This window comes from Mugil cephalus, chromosome 1 (genome assembly GCF_022458985.1).
Source record: "Mugil cephalus isolate CIBA_MC_2020 chromosome 1, CIBA_Mcephalus_1.1, whole genome shotgun sequence".
Lineage (NCBI taxonomy): Eukaryota > Metazoa > Chordata > Actinopteri > Mugiliformes > Mugilidae > Mugil > Mugil cephalus.
The window spans coordinates 33,672,361-33,686,985 of record NC_061770.1 but is presented as its reverse complement, the minus strand read 5'-3'; the positions used below and the strand labels follow the sequence as shown (position 1 = coordinate 33,686,985).

Sequence of the window (14,625 nt, the reverse complement as noted above, 5' to 3'; positions counted from 1 at the left end):
CCACGGGCTGGAGTGCTTGAGTTTGTCAAATGAATGCTGCAAAAACCTTATCACTTGTGGACACATACTAGTAAAGTGTGTTAAGTTTGTATCTAATCAGATAGCTGGTCGCACTCTTTCTGAAGCTAGAAGAGTTGGTATTGTTGTCAACCAGCAGGTTACAGTCACATTTGCGCGGCCACTGCAATAGTAGCGTGAACTTGTGGTATAAGTACTACGTCATACAACACTGCAACATTAAAACCACCGACAGGAGGAGTAAATAACGAGAGTAAGAGTTAGGGTTAGGGGTTAGGACTAGGGTTAAGGTTAGGGGTTAGGGGTTAGGGTTAGGGTTACTTAGACATGTACCACCCTCTAGAGGCGGGGGATACTGGGAATTTTGGTATTTTTACTTGAAAATGATCATTATGATGATAATAATTTTGTAATTCTGCCTTAAATTAGTTTTTTATGGTTATGATAAAACACAGGACAAATATTTTAGGCAAATAAACTTGTTTTTATTAACTAATTACAATATATAACCTGACCTTGTTGACCTGGCCTCCAAATTCACTAATCCCACCAACCCATGGGACCCAAAGTTCCCCCACTAACAGGTCCATGTCCATTCTCTGATGAGTCCCTGCTTTGGAGGCACAAGGGAGACCTACACAATATTAGGAAGGTGGTCATAATATTATGCCTGATCAGTGTGTACAGCTAGGTAATGTAGTGCAGTGGAGCCCAACCACAGGGTTGGAGCTGACAGCGCTCTAATCCAGATTTCTTAGCCATATAAGATTATTTCTGATCCCTGACATTGGACATTTGAATAGTAAAAGTAAAAGCGTAGAACTGATTTCTGTCACTTTAGACCAAAATTCGCTTGTAGCAGTTTGATAAATGAGCGTCATACAGGTTGGGAGTCATTAAATGTGTCTGTCTGACTCAGTCCCAAGACGTTTGCTGTGTCAGCAGATATCTGTGGTACGTCTGTGGTGTTTCGCAGAGCATGTAAAGGCTCGTCGTGAGTCAGTGAATATGGGGAAAACCAAAATGTCTTGACTGCTCCCATTATCTTCACTCTACTAACCGACACCTATATTTTATAAGGCCGTGGATCCGGCTGAGCTCTTTGAGGATAAGCTGATGCAACATTTCGAGCATCATCGGGAAGATTATATCCGCCTGATTGGATGTGTTAAAAGTCTCCAGCTGCTTCCAGTTATGACGCAACTTTAAAGTATGATGCAACTTTCTCGTTTGCCTCATCGCATGTGGGGAACATTCACAAACGATATGGGCCCTGCATCCAAAAATCTCTCCTACGATCAACATAGTCCTCCAACCTGAAGACTATATAGATGCTAAAGTTGTCTTTCCAATACAATAACAGCACATGCTAAGATTTAAACCAAGCTTTTCATGTCTTGTATTGTTTTTTTTTCATGTGACAAAGCAGTAGTATGAGTATGAGACTTGGATATAAAGTCACAAAATCTTTGTTAGGAGGGAGGAGGTTGGGATGGATGGATGGGATTTACAAACAATGGCTAGAGCACAGAATTTTGTGTTTCCCATTTTAAAATAATATTTTTCTTAACATCAACCTTGTCATGCATATTGTATCCATCACACCAATGCTCCTCCAACATAACCCAATTCCCTAAGAATTCAATGTTTTACAGGCCATGATCCCCCAAATGTTTTATATTAAACTCAGCCTAGTGCTATTTATAAATATACACTATTATCGTCATTTTGCTTTTAATATTAAGCTATTCAAATGTTTTGTTTTTTTTTTAATTTATAACATGTGCAACAGTAGGGGTCCTTGCAACTGCTGTAAATGTAAACATACATAGGTACATGGCATTTCACCTGGGAACTAATAGACTCTTTAAATTTGTGGGGGAAAAGTAAAAAAAAATAAATAATGAAATATATACATATATATGTAACAAAAAAAAAAAAAAAAAAAAGTCTATTCCACCAAAGATTTTGCAAACTACGCCCTAAACCGACCCAAACCAAATGTGAAAAATACATGTACTACGTATATTTCCACTTGCTGGTAGGCAACGCTGCAGTAAAGGTTTGGTAAGGCTTAGGCACAAAAAAAAACTTGGCTGGTTTTAAGGGAAGAAAATATGGTTTCGGTTAAAAGAAGAACTTATTTTAAGGCTCAGTTTAAAACAAAAAACACACAACGGTCTTCTGTGTTTAGGTCAGATGTTTTGTCAACCCCTCCATCGACTCAGACCTCCTTCTTTTACAAACTTGGTTCATCTATACGTATAATTACGTCATCCATCTCCTGACATCGACTCCTGAGATCTCTTACCTCTAAAACCTAACTATGGTCTGTAATTGCTTGATGTGACTGAGTCTACGGGAGTTCTTCCTCAACACGATCGGTAGTCTCGAACTTCGAGCGAAAGCTGGCGTGTGTGTGACTGTAGCCACAGCGATGCCACAATACCGTCAGAGCAGAGGAGCGCAGCCAGAATGGACTGCACAAGTAGAGACCTTTCATCTCTTTAGGTAAACAGGCCTCTGACCCAGAGAAAATAACACCGAAGACTTTCACCCACGGCTCAGACGCACGCGGTGTAAGTTTCACATTGAGACAAAAATATTTATCCCCAACTCCGGATTTGTATTTTATCCTCGGCCGCCGAGAACGGAGCCAAGTTCTTCCTTGTTGGATAGCACATGGAAACTGAAAGTGTGCGCACACTGAAATGGATGAATTTTGCTGTAGAGGACTGAATGTACCATGTCATGTAATAAGTTTAATAAAAGTTTTTGTCAATGGTTACATGGTTTCTCTTGGCCTCGATTTTCATTCAAAAATTAAATTGTTTCCCATTCATATGCAAGAGTTGAAAAGTCTAATGGATGGCATTTGATAAAGGTTGAAATATCTGCTTTGTCTGCTTTGTTGTAATGTTGTTGGCAATTTGCCCATTTCTGTCTTGATGCTCCCTTTGCGCTGCTATTAAAATAACGATCAGATACATTTGCCAAGCACATGCCCTATCCTTAACAAGTTTTTCTGATGTGCTATTTCCATGATGATCTTGTTTATATTTTGTCATATCCTCCTTTCTAATCCCTCAACAATGAAGTTGTCATTAATATTTAATGTTTTCCGCTTGTTAAATTTAAAAAACTGGATGTACTGTGCCTTAGGGGGAGTTCCAGGGACCGGTTCCAGCATTAAATAATTCCCTTGTAGAATTCAGTATTAGCGCATTGATTAACAGTTAGCACCATAAAGGAGTTAATAAGTATAAGGCATAAAAGATCAGTTTCGCATTAAAATGTCAAAACTATGGGAATACCACAGGGCCAATGATTCATGGGGAGCTATACACACATTAACAATGATTATTAGACAGGATAAGATGTTAACAATCCCTTGTGCCAAGATCCCAGGCAAAACACATTTAGCAGCCCAGTCCAACCGAAAATTGACCAGCAGGCTAGCAGTCAGCTATCAAGTAGCAACCAACAATAGCAATGGGCAGTATGTAGCACATCACTGGGGTTTTCAAGTGGGCACCTCCCTTCACCGATGTTTCGTTAAGTTAGGCCCACGACACCTCAAGAAGGCTTAACAGTGAGTCACCCCTCCTCCATGCTGCCACCGCACAACCCCGTGACTTTCAACCACCAAGAAATTAGCTTAGCCTTTTAACCTCTATCCACCAAAATGCACAATTGTGTCGGTCGGGTGTCCGAGCTACCTCTGTCCCTAGAAGGGAAGGGGTGGGATGAGGATACAAACCCTAGTTCGGGTAGGTGATGTAGATTGAGGATACAGGACCGAACCACGACCCGCACACCCAAACACACAACCAAACTACCAAACAGACTTACTGTTTTCCCTCACATGAGAAAAAATACATAAATAAAATAAAACACACAACGTTATACCATTGGCTTAGACCAAACCATGTAGCAACTATTAAAACTACTCAGGTAGCCTTACCTTTAGCATGCTCCCCAGCCAGCATGTTTCCTCCTCAGCCACAGGCACTCGCTTGCTCGCTCTGCTGCAAGGTACATATTGTTTACTGCGACTCTCTGTTTTCTACCGCGAATGCCCAGCACGCACAGGAGTGCAATGGTGGGTTTTTGCCACAAATCCACAGCAACACACCTCCACTGCCTGCACACGGGCCTTCCACCCTTCACCCATAGAATTTATCTAATAGTGATGGGGCTGTTGTTTCTTGTAAATTTTCCTGATTTTTCCAAAACCTGTCTTTTGAGTCCTATGGATTGAGGGGTGGATCATCCCACAGATACTTGATCAAGAAAAATTATACACCGACACGGCATAATATTATGACAACCTTCCTAATATTTTTGAGGTCTCCCTTGTACCTCCAAAACAGTTGTCAGGGTGTCCTGTGGTGTCTGGTAACCTAATGATGTTAGTGGGGGTCTTTGGGTCCATTGGGTTGAGAGGAGGGGCCTCTGTGGATCAACCCACATTATCAGTTTGTGATCTAGTGAATTTGGAGGCCAGGTCTTGTGCTGCTTTTCATGTGTTTTGAGCTGTTCCTAAAACTGTATGTGTCTGTGTCAGGCTGCATCCTGCTGGGGATGGCTGCTGCCATTGCTATGGGGTGAGGGCGCCTGGTCTGGTCTAGTCTAAGTGGGTGCTACATGTCTAAGTAAGCATTGCAACGGAGCATATGACAGTACAAGGTGCAAACAAATAACAAATAAAAAGTTTTTTTATGAAAGATAATACTTGGATATTCACTTCTCCTGTCGGTGGTCATAATGTTGTGGCTGATCGGTGTATGATATTAAAGGTTATATTATTATATAAGAAAAAACTTGTTTTTGGGCGCGCCAATGTTGTACCCAAATGTGCATTTTGCATATAATGTTAATTTGCACTACTCAGTTTTTTATTATTATTATTTTACATATTTTCCAAATGGTTTATTATCTATTTTTGACTCTTTAGCTTTTCCACTCAGTCTTATGTGTCGTTGCCTGCTACTTGTGTGCCCTCAATTGGCCCCTGGGAACAAATAAAGTTTTCCTGAATCTGAAGCGTGGTGTGTCCCACAAGACCCGCCCCCTTCCCCGGTATGTCCTCTACCATTGGCCAGAGTCGCTGTCAATCACTGAGACTTGGGGAGGCTTTCAACGCCCTTCCTCTATTGTCACCGGCCGGAGAGGAATATTTATTTTAAACATGGACAAGGAGAAAAACGACAAAGGTAAGCTGCGCACTGGTTCCACACACTTCCTCCTGCTTGACTTTCATTCACGAGTTTGTCGCTGCTGTCAGCTCTGGCCTGGGTTTGTTGTCACGGAGGTAAGACGGCTTTGTGTTAAACGCTTCTTTCTGTTAATAAATCTCTCGAAAGTGGTGGAGTAGGTATATTATTATTGTTATTTTTTTATCCTTCAAATATTTATTTACTTTAGAAAAAATAGTGTACTTGCTCAGAAGTCATTTTGGAACGTTTGTGGCAATTAATATCGGCAACTTTATTTAATTTTGTGTCTTTATTAACGGCATTAACAGCTCTAAAATACAATTAAAGATAATTAGCGTGTGTTTACGTTACTGCGTCAGGACTTAACGGCGCTTTGCTTAATTTTAATTTCCCCTTTCTTTTGGTAATTTGTTGTCATTGTTATATATTTTCAGCCTTTGATATTTTTCTTGTGATTTCCGTATTAAACTACTACATATGTGTATGGCACAGAATAAATTGCACTAAAATTGCATTTTTCCGATGTATTTGAGTGCGCAGAGGAAATAATACACAATAAAAATAATAAAAATAAAAAAAAAATATATTGTGGCGAATGGGACTGTAGGAAATACAAAGGGCCATGTGGTAGAGGAGAGGAGGATGGGAGGAGGAGGAAGTAGGGAGGAGTGTGATTAATTGGCAGACTGAGGGTGTGTGATGCCCCGGGCTGGAGGCTGCAGGCTGCTCCCAGCATCAGGAGCCCCGCAGGAGGAGAGGGAGGAGGAGGAGGACCAGGGCACCAGCTGGGAGCCTGGATCCCTGTCAACTGTCCATCCTCTGACCTCCAGACAAGAGGCCTTCATAAGAGCGCGATTGATGTTGATACGCGATGACGATCCAGTTGATTTCTCCACGTCTAAGTAAAGTCATAGGTGGTGACTGGACGTATGTGGACGTCTTGATCTTGTGCTGGGACGTGTCGTCACATCATTTGAAGCGGAGCCACAGCTGATCTGGCAAACCCACCCCGCCCCACCCCTGATTTAATGCAACAGACTGCGAGTGGAGGAGGGCGTTCCAGCGGCTCAATGGTGTGGGACAAATCCAATTAATCAAACACAGGAGACAGACAAAGCATGCGATTACAAATAAATAGGGTGGAAACTGTCGGAAATGACTTCTGATAAAGTTTAGACAAGCATTATCTCTTCAAACGATCACAGTAGATGGCATGCTCATCCAGATATTTTAATTAGATGTGACTGTAGATGAAAAAATTACCATTGTTGTGGGGCTGGGCGGTATACCGGTTCATTCCGCATACCGGTATTTTTTTTTCTCATTATGATTAGGGGTGCGAAAAAATATCAGTATGGCAATATAACGGAATATTTTTTCTTCTGATACAGTATCGATTTCTGATACAATATTACTATGGTTTTTTGACTATATATATTGTCCCTGTTTCCATTAAAAAAAAAGGCGTATATTTAGCGTTTTTCATATATTTAGTGCATGTTAGTTTGGCCCGAGGTCCTATCCGCTAACATGGAGGGGGTGGAGCTTATACTGCAGCCAGTCACCAGGGGGAGCTCTACTTGCTTTGGCTTCACATTTGAGTAGCCGTCCATCCATTTACTCCAACATTTATTTTAATACCTAACATGAAATGTAGTGTACACTTAAAAAAATAACACTTGTTGGTTTTTCTGATGGCAATTTTGTGCTGTGGACAGTCTTGTGCATGCAAGGTAGCCATAGCCTATGTTTGAGGGTGTGAGAAAGTTGTTTTCTCTTTCATTTCTTTCACTTCCTGTGCACTGCATGCAGCCAAATGCAGCCCTGGAAATGCTGACGGTTTAAAAGTGCACCCTCGAGCTGTCACTTCCTTAAAAAGTGAACTTCAAACAAATTCAAATTGGCAAATGAACGGTAAGAGTTCATTAGACTGAAACCCTTATAATATAACGCCGCGCCAAACCTCGTAATCCAGTCTGTGATTATCTGGTTAGCATGGCTTTGCCCGCTGGTGTCCTCCTCCATTTTTTCTCGATTAGCTCAGTTTACTGTCAGCAGAGCATGCGTTAAGTCATGCCGAACGCGAATTCGGATGACGGATGGGCCGTGAGGGAAGCTTCGTACTGACTGATGCGCAGTCTAAATTGTTACTGAGCCAGCAGTTGATGTCATCTTCAGTTACAGAAAGTTTTTGATTCATTTCCGTCAGCACCAAACATAAGCCTGATTTGTTTCACAGAGTTGCTCCTGTTGTTCCCACATTTCTTACCTTAGCTGACCTCTCTCCGGCTTCCTCGAACCCAGTGAACTCGTGCAACCATCGTTTTTCTTTTTGTTGTTGTTTTTTTTTTTTTTTTTTTATTATTTTCAACCTTGGTCGGTTTCATGTGTTTGTGTTGGATCTTTGGTATTTCCTTAGATCCTCGAAAGGCCAGGCCAGCCTAACCACAGGCCGTCGCTACGTGACGGTGGACAATAGCGGGCAGACAATTTGTATACATCCTGTTGGCTTGGAGCTCCGAGCAGGGTTGACTGGAAACACTTTCTCCAGCATTTCAGCGAATAGTTTCTCCCACCTAATGGTTTAAAAGCTAATGTTCTTTTGCAGTTATGAGGGCAGTGGTGTGCTCTATTTTAACACGGTGTTCGCATTCTTTGTAGAGATCAGGGTGGAATAATTGTTAACATACTGGATCATTTTCCCTTGGGATTGCATGCTACACAAACACTGCAGAGTGTGGTAGTGGTGGTGGTGATGACTGTGACTTGTGTTTAATGTTGCTTTGCAGCAGTTAGCTTGGCGTAGCCACACTCCATTCTTATTACAATGTGAGTCTGATAAAAAGCCATCTGGATGTTGGACCTAGATAGTCCTCCAATCAATCTAAGCCATTTTCTTGTAAATAAATTGCATTCTATTGCATCACTGTTACTCTTCAGGCCATCAGCACACACAAAGCATGCCCAAATGGTATGTGCCACGTCCACACGTACCAAAAAGACAATTTTTGGCTTTGTTGGTGTCGTTTTGAGAATTTCTCCATGAAGATGGATCCATTGCAAAACCACATCTGATTGTGGAAAGGCTGTAGTAATGGGGTATAAAAATCAGCCAAAGATTCATTTTTCAATATAAAATATATATAAAATATAAAATTTTATCAGAGCTATTTGGGAAGTATGCCTGAACAATCTACATTCATTATCTGTTTTTAAAATTTTACAATATTTTGGATGGTATATTTTCAAAAAAGTCTGTAAAAAAAAAAAAAAAATGCAATAAGCGATGAATTATTGCTTATGAAATTCTGCAGTAAAGTCTTAAATCAACCAAAGATTTTTGCAACCCCCATGCAGTACCACCGCGGACCACCTAGGGGTCACAGACCCCCTGTTGAAGACCTATGCTGTAGTACATACCCCAGGCCTATGGGTGGCACTGTTTCCACTACAGGACTCTGAAAAAGAGAAAATGCAAGAGAAAGTGCATCAGCCTTGCCCGCGGTATATGAACATACAGTATGTATTGGACCTAGCCTAGCTACCCAACGAGGGTCAATATTTGATGCAGTACCGTCACAAGCCTGTAATCCGCCATTGATGTTGGAGGCTAGAGGGGTGAGGCAATGACATCATCGTGTTTGTATCAGGTGTTCTGGGACCTATATTCAAAAAGGTGTGGTTCCAGTCACCAAAAAATCTGGATTCATCATGACAGTCGAGCTAAACGTGCAAAACTTATGTGGTTTCACCCATAAGTTCCCAACGGAGTGGTTCCAGACCAATCTCAGTTGATTTTTATGTGCAAACTGAGACACTGTGACCAAGAAAATTCTCCTGCGGATGAATAAAGTCTGTCTGAATCTTAACTTTTAATGAAGCACATGATCAGCGGTGCATAGGAACACACACATGTGACTTTTTAATGAAGTATATCATCCTACTGCAGAAACACAGTTTAAATGAAAGGCCTCCCCTCCTGTCTGTGTCCGTGTGGGAATTGTTGCCTTCAGGTTCGTCTGGAAATGTGGTAAAAATAAAGATAAATTATGTAGGAAGAAGAGGAGGTTTTCCTTCTAGTCGGTATCGTAAAAAATCATCAAATAAGTTTCTGGCATGGCTGAACACTCTACTCCATTTTTACTCGTGTCATCCCTTTTGTTCTGCTCTTCCTTTTGTCTGTGTCTCCCCTCCCCTCTGTACTGTTTCTACCCCACTGTGCCTCGCGTTGCTTTAGGCCAGCATTTACAGTCTGCGATCTCTGTCTCTCTGCACTGTCTGGGTCCAGGTGTTTGCCTGCTGGTGATGACTCCACTCTCATAGTCATAAAGAAGACAAAATTATTATTTTTTTTTTTTATTTTGCTCGCAGTGTGTACACTTTCACCATCTTCATGTGTGCTTGAAATAATGTGTTTTATCACCTTTAAAATGGCACTTGCACACAGTTGTACCCTATTATTATAGTACAAATTATTATTATTATTACTGCTCATTGACTTGTGCTGTGAATTACGGCCTGCTAATGCTAATGCTAATAGCTGCGAACGTAAGAACGGATGAAACTGGACCCGTGAGGTAGTTTCATTCGGTCGAGGCGGTGAGGCTGAAGTCAAAGGTGACGTAGCAGAGCACATCTGTCTTTCTGCTTCACTCTTTCCCTCTTTCCTCTGTCTCTCCTCCGGCCTGTCGGTGCTTGTGAGGAGACTGGAGACGAAACGCGTGATTGCAGCGCCTGCGCTTTGGAAGCCAAGGCGCTGAACTTCAAGTCGGGGCACGGGCCGGCATCTGCGGCTTACAGCTAATGTGTTTGCTCAGTATCTGTCAATACAAGTTCAGAAAACCATTTTTTTTCACCTCACTTTCTCCGCTCTGCCGAGGGTTGTTTGTGGAGTTGCTACCCAAACCCTGGAAAGGTGCATTTATTGCCTTCTGGCTGTAAGCTAACTTTAAATACTCCGAATAGGCGGTGGCACGTGCCATTATTAACTCGTATCTTTTTCAGGGTGCGCTGAAATGATTGGTATTGACCGCACCGCGGTGTGACGAGGTTAAACCTGTAGCTGAGGAAAAAGACTGGAAGCAAAGGGAAGGAGCTTGTTCAAGTACAAGCCTGTCAAGCAGTAATCAACACGTCGCACATCAAACAGTGGCTTCTTTCTTGAGTCTGGATGTTTCTGAGATCCTGTTCGATAAGATTAAAATGTTTCTGTTGACGACAAAGGACAAAAGACCGGTTTGTTCATTAGGGAAGAGGTTGTCTTATTTTTCGTAGATTTGTGACATTGGATTGGAATAGAAAATTGAAGGCTGTTATTCATGAAGTTACATACTCGTGATTGAGTGAGTATTATAAAAAGAGAACAACATATTCAATATTATTTAAGAGGATTTTGGTCTTTGTTTGGAAACGCAAGTCAAGTAGAAATCTAAGAAAATTATCCTGGAAATCACCACAGTCTTACATGTATTTCTTTTTTCCACTTACAGACCAAATAATTGTTAGGAGCAAAATAAATAGAAAATATAATGACATTTTTTTTCAGATCGTTTCATTTGATGTCGTCAAGCAAGTCAAGGAAAACAATGCGTGCGTGGGGACATAACAATCGATACGATGCGTATCATGATACTTGAGTCACGATACGATACATTATTGCGATATTATGATATTGTGATTTTCTACATAGTTCACTGAAATTTTAATTGCAGCTTAAAATACAGGTTGTATATGTACATTGGATTACAGAGATAATTCATTGCACAAATTGAGTCAGAAAACATGACTAATCCATTTCCAATTTATTGCACTCCTACAGAAAAGGCGGAGGTGGAGGTGCGGAAGTCATTCACGGCCCAAAATATGACTTTTTCTTTTAAAATCGATATTAAGATATTTAAAATCGACATCAGAAGAAAAAGTAGCGCGATATATTGATATACAGATATTTTTTTCCTCCCCTACTAAAAATAAGTGCTCATTAAGGTCAATAAAATCAGTAGTAAAAGTCCAATACATAACTAAAAAATGCCATTAAAGTCATTTTGCTCCCCATCTTAAGACTGGAGGTGATGGCCAGATGCTTGCATGTAACTGGAGAGTTGTGTTATTTCATTTAACGCTACTTTTATGACCAATTAGTGGCCAGAGATTCCAGTTCCAAGTTGTGAACCGGTGCAGGGGATTGTAAATAACACTTCATCTTAGGAAAGAGTGGTGCAATTTGTTTGTATTTTTTTGGACTTGAAATGTTTGTGAGGAGTTGGTCTGACTCACGGGAGGAAGGAAGTTATCCAAACTGGAAGTTTCCATTTAAACTGCAACAACAGGTTGTCAGCAGAGTTGTGAGGTTCTTACTGACAGCTGAGCATCGTGGCTGTCAGAATGAAGGCGTCTGTGGCTTTTGGTGGAGGAAGGAGAAAAGGATGTTTATGCTGTGCGTGTTAGGAAGCGTGCCTTACCTTGTTGCTCAACCTCCGCTTATCAGAGCTGCAAACACACACATTCTTTTCTGTTTTGCATTTGGTGTGCACAAATGGACAGAGCGCACACACGCAGACAAACAGGCACACCGGATGCGCGGGCATGTGTACAAATATAACACGGATCCTGTGTGGTCACCTTTTTACAATCAGGCCAGAGTGTTTGAAAAGCAAAAAAAGTTCATAACACAAACGCAGCGTAAACCTGTGTAATTCAATCGTCTGACTTGTCTTCTCTGAGCCTGGAATGTGTTGGCACTCACTCCCTCACTGTGACCCTGCACTGTTTCACCACCAAAAGTGATCAGAGAGGAGGAACATTGTGTTACAAGGTTACACGGCAGTGCTGAGTGACTGTGTGTGTTCTTGTACTTTGTTAACGTGTCATTCTGTTTACAGTCCCTGGAGGTTGAAGAAGATCCCTTAATGTGGAGACAGTCACTCGTTGCTTTTGTTATACAGTATTTAACATTTTAACTGGTATTTTGTGTCATCAAACGACATTTGAAAAAGACTTGGATGTGCCCATACAGACCATACAACTAAAATGTTAGTGCAATGTATCTGAAAAGACATCCGCTAATGCTAGCAGAGGAACGGTCCAAATCCTCTGGACAGGGGTCAGTTAACAGCTTCATCAAACAGAAACAGAGAGAAGGAGGCTGCATATCAGCTATTTAATAAAGTTATTAGACCTTGAGCTGCTGTACACGGAAAAGGCTTCAGATATATACCCAAGTGGCAACCTACAGGTCTGAGCAATGAAAACTGCAGTTCATCGAGTTGCCACTTGAGGCTCCAAAGAGGAGCAAACCCCCTCCTCCCCCAGTGTTAAAAAGCCCAATTTTACAGCATTACTAAATGGTTTGTTTCACTGTCATGTCCATATTTGGAGTATCCGAGTGTGGGCGGAGTAAAATTCATCCAACATGGCGACCGTGGGCTCCGCCCTCTTTGGGCTTCATTTTCAGGGTTCAGAATCATGAATTCTGGGATTTTACTATGTTTTTATGTGTGACGGTTAAAAATGGACAGTTGGTCAACCCCTATCTGCTCTGTGCCCCCGCTAAACATTTCAGTGTTGTAAATTTTTTTTCTCTCATTTCAAATGTGAGCTGGTCAAACAAAAGGTCATTGTGACATTGTACTTCCTCCTCTCTGCAGATAGATCCTTGAACCACTGCGATGGCTGCCCAGCATGTTTGCATCAAGGAAGTTATATGGTTGGGTCACTTCAACAGTTGCTATAGAGCAGAGTCTTCAACGTTTTTCAAGTCCATATATATATATATATATATATATATATATAAAAATATCTAATCAACCAAAAATGTTGCGATTGATTTATCACATAGCTTTAAATTATAAACCCTTGATATCTTTGTCCTTGTCTTGGTTGTCGTTAAAGAGATTAAATTTAATTACCCAATTGGGTTACAGCCTGGAAGGGATTCGTGCAGACTTATCACTGGATATGATGAATACGGTAATAAATCCAGACATTCATCCATAAGCTTTTGAAATATGCCTTAAATTACTTTGAGTGTTGTGTGTTAAGCAAAGAGGCTTAAGAGGCGGCCGGTGATGAAAAATGTCAAAGCTGTGTGTGTGTGTAGAAACCAAAGCAGGTTGGGGGGAGTTCTTCTCCATTAAGATGTCGACTCTGCTGCGGGGCAGGTAAAAGAAAAGCATTAGCTAGGAGACGGGAGGATTTCATTCAGTGTGTGTGTGTGTGTGTGTGTGTGCAGAGAGAAGTTGTCAAGGAATTTGACCGATGAAGCCCTGGTGCTCTGAGTCACTGTCTAAAGGGGTATGAGGTGTCTGTGTGTGTGTGTGTGTGTGCGTGTAGTCAGTGGTTTGCACAGTTCAGTGAGGGTGATACACAGGAGATCCTTTGTCTCACTCTTTCTGTCTTTCTCATCCACTCTATAAAACGTGTCCATCAAAGGTCCCCACAGGCGACCATTATTTCCATTCCATCTCTCTGCTCCTCATTTTACTTTTGCTCTTTCTATATTTCACCTCCGTCTTTTAGGTTTTGCACGTATTTGTATTTGTCATAGAAAATCCGAGACATTGATATGTTTGAGCTAATGACAATGTAATGTCGTAGTCACGCTGTGGCGCTGAAAAAACTTTTTTTTTTCCTACTGTTTTCTTAGTATCGCAATATGTTCAGTATTAGGGCAGCAACGACTCGTGATTAATGACGACGTCCGCTGTGTAAATACGGCCATTTGTGGAGAATGTGCGGCGGTATTTATTGGAAAAGCCTTTACCCAAACATCAGAATTCATTAAAGACAGACCCAGACACTTGAGAGACCCTCATTATTACTTTCCTCCTGCAGAGGGCAGTAATACGACCGGTAGCTCCAAAAAACGAAGAAGAAGGAACAGTTGTACACATACTAAAATTTAAACTGCACCCACTGTGGGAGTTATCTGAAAATATGACTCAGAAATAATATATCACCAGTCCATTAGCTTTTTGAATTCATAGGGTCAGCCAAATACTTCATAATAACAATATCTAATTTGGTGTGAGTTTTGCACAAAATAACTGTCCTTAATAAAGGTCCTTATTTTCTAAGGACCTTTTTCAACCTCATCTCTGTTGATCTAAAGTAGTTATATTACGGTGTCAAACCAAAGACTGTATATAAGTACAAAGTGAAAGCAACCAAATCGTTTTTCAAGGCAAAGAAGTGGAATGTTATGCAATGGCCAAGTCAATCACCTGACCTGAATCCGATTGAGCATGCATTTCACTTGCTATAGACAAAACTGAAGGGAAAATGCCCCAAGAACAGGCAGGAACTGAAGACATTTGCAGTAGAGGCCTGGCAGAGCATCACCAAGGATGAAACCCAGCGTCTGGTGATGTCTATACGTTCCAGACTTCAA

General features: G+C 41.2%; 1 protein-coding gene across 2 annotated transcripts in view; it reads left to right on the top strand.

Moving 5' to 3' along the window:
- Positions 1 to 5,160: 5,160 nt before the first annotated feature.
- Positions 5,161 to 14,625, top strand: part of afap1 (actin filament associated protein 1) — an 89,142-nt gene continuing 79,677 nt past the window's right edge. The window contains exon 1 of one of the 2 annotated variants that reach the window (XM_047593917.1): positions 5,161 to 5,234. In XM_047593917.1, the coding sequence (XP_047449873.1) occupies positions 5,210 to 5,234 (25 nt within the window). In that variant the 5' untranslated portion in view covers positions 5,161 to 5,209. Of the gene's footprint in view, positions 5,333 to 14,625 lie in introns of both variants that reach the window. The other variant, XM_047593944.1, reaches the window with a different exon arrangement.